This window comes from Mesitornis unicolor, unplaced genomic scaffold (genome assembly GCF_000695765.1).
Source record: "Mesitornis unicolor isolate BGI_N332 unplaced genomic scaffold, ASM69576v1 scaffold8366, whole genome shotgun sequence".
NCBI lineage: Eukaryota > Metazoa > Chordata > Aves > Mesitornithiformes > Mesitornithidae > Mesitornis > Mesitornis unicolor.
In genome coordinates this window covers 26,288-35,689 of record NW_010192928.1, presented here as the reverse complement: position 1 = coordinate 35,689, position 9,402 = coordinate 26,288, and the positions used below count along the sequence as shown (strand labels likewise).

The following is a 9,402-nucleotide window of genomic DNA, read 5'->3' as shown; positions in this document are numbered from 1 at the left end:
GAAAGAGTAATTATGCATGGGTTATCTGGGAGAGAACAAGACTGGAGAAAATGGAGTTTCAAAGTGGAGAAGGGAAGAACAAGCATGGGAGAAATGGAGAGAAAGGGACAATAAAGGGCCAGCCATGTAAGCAGGCTGCTGGTCAGCATGTTAATCTGGCTAAGCTATGTTCCTTATCACTGTAGTCTATCTTCTTATTAAATCCTGCTGCTAGCTATTTTCTGTGTGAACATGCTCTCTACTGTGCGTATGTGTGTGTACTTCATTACCTTCACATGACCTCCCTTCTCAAGGTACTTACATTCCTGATATAGAGATAAAAGCAAAATGCCTTAAAAAAAAATCCAAACCACACAAAATAACCCCACAGCATGCCCCTTACCCTCTTTTAAAAATAATGTAGTAATAAGAAAGGGTAGGTTTCAGTCTTCTCCATTTCTTTTCCTATAGCTTTTTCAATTAAAGTTCTAGATAGTTACAGTGGAACTGTGTACAAGAGAGCCAACTTTGCAGATAGCTGAGGGGGGAGTATTGGGACCTTAAGGTGTCAAGAGTGACAAATCTCAAATGTTACTACTCTGCACATATTTACCTCACTTCTCTGCTAGAGGTCACTTACCTTACAATAGCCAGTTGGAAAGAACAGGACGAAATTTTATATTTTCTATTTTGTTTCAACACAAGAGAGTCAACCACATTAACTCAAGTTGCCTTCAGCAGCAGTGTAGACTAGATTGAAGATAAAACACTCACAAAATGCTTCCCACTAGCTAGCAGTTAAGGGAGTTGTGTCTTCAACTGCAACCACTAGATCTCAAAAACAACATCTCTAAACTCTCATCATTAAACAATGGCAACTAAATCCGGTGTCTGACACAGTATCTTGAAATTGTAGTTGGTTTGCATCATGTATGAAACACATACTGTTTCCCTTGACATGCCTGACCTTACAGCCAGCAGTTTTCAAGGGCACGGTGGGTGTGATCAGCTGTCCAAATGACCTGGCTCCTCCTTACAGCTACATCAACTGGAGGACACCTGGTGGTCAACATGTGCAAAGAGATCTCACAGATACCTCAGCTGTACCAAAACCAACCATGTTCAGTAAAACTATCCTAAACATGTAACACAGAGTAGAATACTCTCTAGGATGGAATTCAAACAGTGACAGATAGATATACAGACAGAGCAGATTCAGCTACTCATATTTTACAGCTGTGAGAAACAGTAATTGCTTACCAGACTAGATGCTGTAACTTCACTATAGAGGAGTCCAAAAGGTACAATGAGGAAGTGCTCCTGCTCAGAATTTACTCTGGCCTAAGAATAAAACAAGAGTAAAGGTTATTGAGAATATTTTATTAAAGGATATATGGTGGCCCAAAACCATGAAAGTTACTTTCACTTCCTGAGTATGGAGTGGAAAAGTATGCCTATAACATATGCAATGTGACTACGATGTATGCTGCAACAGAATCAGCAGACAGCACAGTTAATGAACTCACGTTGAACAAAACCAGATGGTAGATACATGCCAGAGTCCTTCAGATTGGTAGAAGGCAGTAAAATCCTGAGATCCAGTGGTAATGACAACTAGACTACTACAGATAAAAGGAATGATACTGTGAGAAGCGTGTGGGGAAAGTTACTGGGCTCTTATTTTAGAAGAAAGAGTTTATAGTCCAACTGTATTTCTGCCCCAGTAAAACAAAAGGTATGAAAGAAGTGTGTGAGAAAATGTAAGAATTTGGCCTGCAGATCTAAAACATCTTGATGCTGAGAAGGTTTCATCATGATGCTGGTGCTATGTGAGATGAGACATCTGTGAGCAGCACAGCACACCTCTGGGTTTTTCTACCAAGTATCCTCACCCTTACTTGTGTTTTTGCTCTTTTGCCTAATTCCCAATTAGGATTTTATAATACAAAAATAATTATGACTTCAAACCATTGGGCTGCATCTGTTTAAATTCTCTACAATGAGAAGTACAGGATGGCTAGTTAGTTTAGGTGTCTTGCAATGGAGAACTAAAAGGCTTCAAATGTTTTACTGGACATGTGAGACAAATCCCTATTTTGCTATTAGTCTACCCAGTTTTTGTGTTGGTTTTTTTTTAATGTTTTAAAAACTTATAAATAAAGTTTCCCATTTCCCCAAGATGCAGCTACTTTATGCTCCCTCCCGCCTTCTACTACTTGCAACATTAAATATATACGCATATACACACATACTCTGACATAGCTCTACTGCAAGGGAAAAAAGATTTTTCTAGAAAAAGTACTTTAATCAGTTATCCAAAAGCTTCTAGTACAAATCTAGCTTCTTTTACAACCAGCTGGTTACATGAAATAGCAAAAGAGCCTTAAGCTGCACCAGTTAGTTCAAGCTAACCTGTATTATGAATCAGCAAAACAGTTCTCCATTACAGAAGTGTAAGTGATCTAGAAAATGTTTTACTTATTTCTGCAAGACAAAGGACAGATAATATTCAAAATGCCCCAAAAGCAAATAAAAAGGCTCAAACATAAGATAAACAAGCAGCAAGACTCAAAAACCAATCTACTTTAGGATTAGATTCGATAAACGGCTCGTGCCCTCAAAGCAAATCAAGACTTGCTGAATGTTCTGTACCTTCTGTGAACCTGCAAGCTCAAATTCTGCCTAACCCTGGAGGCATCCAACTCTACTCTACATTAATGTACTTGACATGAAAGTTCTTGACACTCTGTAATTCAGCTTCTGTGTCAGGACTACACCAATCTGAACAATTCCTCACACAGCAGCTGTCCGTGATTGAGAAGGATCCAGAAAAGCAAAGATACTCCACCCAATTCCCTGATACGTCCAGATTGGCATATGCTCTCATATCCTCTCAATTCCTTTCTCCTCTAACTCACATGCTTATGTCTCTCACAGAAGGCTGTTGTTTTCTTTTCTTTTACTCGCAAAATGCACTAGCAGCTTTTAACTTGAATGAAGTCATCTAGTAATTATAGCACCCACTCACAAAAAACTGAAAACCTGGAGTCCAACTCCAGCGCTGCATGAAGTGGTAGGCACTCAGCACATTCCAAAGGAGTGCCTTACTACCGCACTACTACTTAATGTATAGGTATACGGAACAAAGTCAGGACTATTTTATGTATATGACAACCTTGTTCTAGATCAGCTTCTGAAGGTAAATTAGATCTATCAGTCACCTTTTAGAATGTTATTCACTGGATGAGTTTGTAAAAGACAGCTGAACTACGACTTGTGATTGCCAGTGATAGGCCATTAACCAAGAGCTTTCCAGTACTACTTCTCCCTTTAAAACTGTCTAAAATAGTTTCAGAATCCATACTCCAAGTGTTTTGACTGTCTTCCACCTCAACTGGTATCACCGTTATCCATTAGTCTTCCTGCGCTTCCCCTCCACCGAAAGAAAGTAAACTTGAAGCACTCCACCTCCATCACATGGCCTTGCCATAAATGCTTTTCTACGCATGCTATCTTCATTACATTTACATTTTTATCTAAACACAAAAACATTCCCTGAGCTGAACTTTACACTGGAAAGGCATCTCCAAACCTGCTTTCCGAGTAATCTTTTTACCACATTAACGTCCCTTTTACAAAATCAATTCTCCTGTCATGTATGAAAAAAGCATGGGGTGGCAGAGTTGTTTACAACAACCACTATGTTGGATATGTTCCCTTACTAAAGGAAACAGACAATCTAGCCAACACTGCTTTGATCGTATGCCTACCCATAGCATTTATCTACTTCACCAGCTCACAAATACCATACCTTGAAATCTCAAAAAGCAGCAACAATAAAATTATGGTATCTCATTCAGACTGCAACTAGAAGAAGTGAAAATACATAAAGGACAACCTCTACTATGCAGAAAAAGAAACAATTCAGCTCTGTTAGGAAAACAATTGGGTTGCACATCACAGCTGTGACTTTACTCATGAGACTCATGTTGATCATTCTTCTGGCATATAAAACCTCCCTGATTTGACCTCCTTGTCATTATTTTTATGGATGCCAGCAATTACTCAGTCACAAGGAAAATTGTTGGCACACTGCATTAAGCTAAGTAGTTTGCTTGTGTTCAGAAATACTATGGCTGTTTTTTCAAAAAGGTTGGTATCTAGAACGATTAAATCCAAGTGAATGACTAATAAATTTAGTACTTAGCAAGAAAACTAAGACATGACCCTGCAAAATAATACATACAATTATGCAAAGTATTTAAAGTACTTAAAAGACCGAGTCTTTTGGGAATCTTAATTTCATCATAAGAACTTTCATGTACACTCTCTTAAGACTCTATTCAGACTATGGCAGCTGACATCCAAGCTGTTCCAGTTCTTATTCTTGAGATGCAATGACAAATCTCTTCACTATTATACTGCTTTCAATACCACTTTGCTCCTCTTCCACACAAAGAGAAAATGACAGATGGGGGAGGGAAGCAATTCTCTTGTATGTTAAACAATTGCTTCAGTTATCTGTTGATTCAATACTCACTGTTATGTGATTGTAAATAAGCTGAGACCAGCCAAAGAGATCTGCTAATCTGTAGAAGGCTGCCAATTTACATCGTAACAACTTCTCCCCTTTTTCATAAGCAATAGAATCTGACCCTCTGAGATCATTCACTGGTGTCACCATGCCAAGACCTGAAAAGAAGTGGTGAAAAAGCACAAGAAGGGGGTTACATTCAACATCAGTTAAAACCTAACAACATACACTGCTATAATATTGGTTGTTCTTACAAGTTTATATGAACATAATAACCTGAGAAACGGATAGCGAACTTTAATTACCATAATGTCATAATCTGTACTACATAAATATAATGACAGTCTCGGACAAGGCCATTGATCATCAGTAGACTCAGCATTCATTTCCTTCCTTAATATTCATTAGTGCTGAGGTGTCTTTAGCAAAATATTTTTTTCTCTCTCTCAGCCTATAATTGACTGTACAATACAACCTCATTGTTAACAGAAAGAAGCATCCCCAAATATTCCACTTTGAGATATATGATTTGGTATTCCTGAAAAGGAGAATTACACATGTAAAAAGATGCACATAAACTCATTTAGTTAGGAAAAAATAAGTAAAAGCTAGAGAGAGGAGGATTATGGTAAAGAATTACAAATACTGTCGTTCCAGTTACAGCGCAGTTAGAAATGTGGTTAAAAGTAACTGATAAAGCAGAACCAGATCATGTCACAGTCTAAATGATAGATTTGGTTTGGAACACAGGCAAGGATTTATATTATCTTAACAAAAAACCTACACGTATACGCATTTGCACATTTTGGGTTTTATTTTCCTTCTTTGTTTTGCCTGCTGACACTTCTTGTCCATAGCTTCACTTCACAGAAGCAAGCTGCAACCAGTATTTCAAAGTACAAAAAATACCTAGTTTCTAAAGACCTTCACTGTTACTGGACTACTAATGAGCGTTTCATTTTCCTGCAGACAATCCACGTGGCAAACATTAGCAATATTTACATCTTTAAATTTTTAACTAGTGCTGACTTATCAGGCCTAATTTTCAATTAACAAACCACGCTTGAAAAGCTTTTGATATAAATTATCTACATGAATCACATTTCATATTACTGTGGCATTTACAAACTAATAAATTCATTTTACGTTTGCAGCATTCCTGCGAGCAGAACGGGACTGTATTTGTACTTCACAGTACTTTTTACTTCATTCACACCGTCTTTATCTTTAGTCTTAAAAAATAAAAATAATTCAACTATTATAAATTAAGGTGCACTCACTCATGTTTAACGCAGCCATTCCGCCCTGTGGTGCTGCAGGATAGACATTTGGTACGTTTGTGGTCATGAAATCCGCAATCTGCTGTAAAGCCAATAAACCTGTTGGGTTCTTCCCCTTCTTAAATTGTTCCTGGATCATGGATTCCAGTTCTTCACAAAAAGCCTAGCAATGGGACAGCGCACACTGTAAAGCACATTCAAATGAACTTCAACCTTTCACATGCTGCTTCTTTTTAGCACAAAGACGGAAGCATCCTGTACCTCTTCTGCTGCTCTGGGCAATATTACCAGGTACAAAATGTTACTTGAAAACGTTGCTCTCTGGAGCTTCAAAGATATGAGTCACCTTTTTGTGAACGGAAAATCCCTCATTCTCTCTTCAAGCAACACAAATTCATTGAATCTACTAATAGGGATTTCAGGAAGAAGGAGGAGTGGGATGGACAACTGACTTGAACACAAAACTTGAAAGGAAAAGTAGTGAAACCAGAAAAGAGAAGGAAAATTATCAGCGTTGGGGAAATGAGAGCCAAGGTAGCACCGAGAAACACCAGAAGGAATAACCATTGAATTTTTAAAATATGATTAAACACAGAATTGTTTGCTTTTTTCTTGGTTGATTTTTTTTGTTGTTTGTTTTTCTTTTGGATTTTTGGGTTCTAAACTTTGAAAGGAAGAAAACAAGATTTTTTTTTTACTATTGCTGGTAGCTGCTGCTTTTCACAATAACACTGGAATTTGTACTGAAAGAGAAGTACTCCAATTGTGAAGTGAATCTAAATAAAATGGGCTGATTTCACACAGAAAAAACTGTAAATATACCACTACATCCTTTTTCTAAATGAAGCTGTGTCATGAACTGTTTTGAGTCTGAAGTCATCCATGAGCTATTACAAAAGGAACAAACGTTATGAGAGAAATTTTGTTTTGTGTACTTTCTCCCTGAGGGAAACCCGTTTAATATCACATTTCAATCATCCATAGTTTATTATTGTGTAGCCTTTGAGAAAGAGTTATATAAAAATATTTCATATACCTGAACCATGCATGAAAAACTGAGGACAGGGTAGACCTGCCTTATATAAGCTACTCTCACTTAAGTATTTAAATAACTACTAAACACATGAAGCAAGTGAAAAAATGACCACGACTAGATGGACAATATGGAAAAACATTGATGATTATACACGGAGTTCTGAAAGCAAAACTGAGGAGCTGCTTCATGAGTAGACAATCAAAATTCAATCAGAAAATGTGAGGAAAAATTAGGCTACAATTAGGATGCTTTAGAAGACCAACTAGAAAAAAAACATCAAATGAATCTAAGATACCACAAATTTCTCCAAATCCATAGGGATATTAAAAACAGATAAAATAAATTCATCACTTTAAAGTTGGAGTATTTTCTTACTGGGCTTTGAAGAATCATGGAGACTCTTTTCTTCTGTTCCATCATGTTAAAATCCTGGCGAAGGTCAGGTGCCATATTCCTCTCTCTCAAATATTCTGGATTATTTTCATCCACTCGATCAAAATACCTCTCTTTATGTGGGGCTGTTGTTGGAGGTGGTGAAGTTACCACCCCCACACCGGAATCACCATTCATAGCACAGTTTTAAGGAACCTATGAAGAGGAGGCAGAGAAGAGCAATAAATCAATCAAGCAAGGAAATAATTAAGAACTGCATATGTTTTTCTTGTTTCAGAGTAAATAGTTCAATATAATTCAATAGTTCCATCTAAAACGAACATGGCTTCCAAACACAGAAACCATGTTTACACAATTGGACGGCAGTATTTGAGAGGATAAAAGAGATTTTAAAATACAAGATTAGAAAAGCAGACTTATTCTCACAGACAGATAAATTCAAGACAAGTGAGGTCCAAATTCAATGGTTTTGTTTTGGTGTTGTTTTGTTGTGTTGGTTTTTTTTTTGAGGGGGGGGGCTTTTATTTGTTTTGGGGTTGTTGGGTTTTTGTTTGTTGTTTGTTTTTTTCTTTTCCTTAAAAAGTTAAAGCAGACCTAATAAAAAGAATCTTGTACAAATCAGAATTTAAATCATTATGGAAAATAGGATATTACACATGTTCATTAATATGTAAGATCAGCCCCACCAAAACATGCTCAGATTGCAAACACATTTCTGGAGACAAACTCAGAAATACTGCCTCTGAAACCCGAGGCGTGCTCTTCACAAATAGATCTATTTTAGGTTCATTCAACAACACGCACATCACTACATTAGCATGTGGGTTTTGGAATCTGGAAAGCGCGCACACACACACACACAACCCCCACCCACTGGCCAGGGTTCCCATCAGTTTTAAATGCTGTAATCAGCAACTGCACGCATCTACTAGAAAGGCTGAAAACTCAGCTGGTATTGCTCATAGGCACATCCTTCTTTCACTCACAAGAATCCCTTTGAGTAGCATTATCCCAATTTTCTGGGCACAGTATTATAACCTTCACTCCAAAATCCTTCTTCAAAATAATTTTTTAAGCCTTCCACTTACAAGCAACCAGTTCAATAAAGCCACCCTTGCAACGCCTTGAGACTCAAACCTCACACTCCTGATCGTACTAATTTAAAAATAAACCTTTTCAGAGAAAATTATTTTCTTAGCACATCATACACGATTAAACAAAATGTCAACACCACAAACTGTAAGAATATTTAACTCTGAATAGCTTGCTAGTTCTGCAAACTGCAATTATTTACATTATACACAAAATATGCAAGGTTGAAATCCTTTGGCACTGCGACATTTAGTGACTTTACTAAGAAAAGGAACCAAGAAGAGCCAGGAGGTCTTTTCCGGGAGGCAGAAGAACCGATTAGGGAAGTAAAGTAGAAACTATCTCCCTATTCCATTAGGGCAAAACAGACTAATTTCAATAATACCAATTCAGAATTGGAGTTCACACAGTAAGGAGAACCCTGATTTAATTACATAGTCAATTTCCTTATGCATCTTCAGTTTCGCAGGGATTAGTACCATTAGAATCTGCTGCTATTATCAAGCACTGTAATTCTTTTTGCTATGCAGTAAGAAAGATTATATGTAACTTCATCTAAGTAATGATTAATCCACATGTTATATATAACGAGTTAATTTTGATTTGATGTATGTATCTATTATTTTACTATTTTTAGATTTTTCTTAGTGACTCGTCTTAAACTGTACTTGCTTGTGGATTTTAATTTCATTAGGAATTTACCTGCATATTTATTAGCTAAAACTACCTCAGACACAGACCAGCACAGAACAGGCAATTTTACATAAATTATTTCAAATGCAGATCATGTTCACATCATTGAAGAAAATTCTCTACTTCAAGACTTCAGAGCTAGCAGATCTCATCCTAATTCTTATATTAGTAAATAAGTTTCAAAACCCAACTCGTTCCTTATTTCAGAATGAAGAAATCCCTGAACTGAGACAAGAAGAAAAATTTGACTCCGCAGAAGAGGATTCTACTATCGAAATCTATCTTAGCACTCAAGACACTCGGAGTTTTAGATGCTCAGTGATTTCCACCCACTGAGTTGCTAAATAAAACACACACAGACACCTCTGCGCTGTTTAAAGTATTCCACTGTAACC

The 9,402-nt window shown here is 37.1% G+C and overlaps 1 protein-coding gene across 5 annotated transcripts in view; it reads right to left on the bottom strand.

Annotated features, from left to right (window-relative positions):
* ADD1 (adducin 1 (alpha)) overlaps window positions 1–7,444 on the bottom strand; it is a 30,691-nt gene extending 23,247 nt beyond the window's left edge. For all 5 annotated transcript variants that reach the window (XM_010187284.1, XM_010187285.1, XM_010187286.1 and 2 more), the window contains exons 1-4: window positions 7,205–7,444; window positions 5,794–5,956; window positions 4,520–4,671; window positions 1,240–1,320 (exon numbers count right to left, since the gene is read on the bottom strand). In XM_010187284.1, coding sequence (XP_010185586.1) covers window positions 1,240–1,320; window positions 4,520–4,671; window positions 5,794–5,956; window positions 7,205–7,399 — 591 coding nt within the window. In that variant the 5' untranslated portion in view covers window positions 7,400–7,444. The remainder of the gene's footprint in view (window positions 1–1,239; window positions 1,321–4,519; window positions 4,672–5,793; window positions 5,957–7,204) is intronic.
* Between the last annotated feature and the right edge of the window lie 1,958 nt (window positions 7,445–9,402).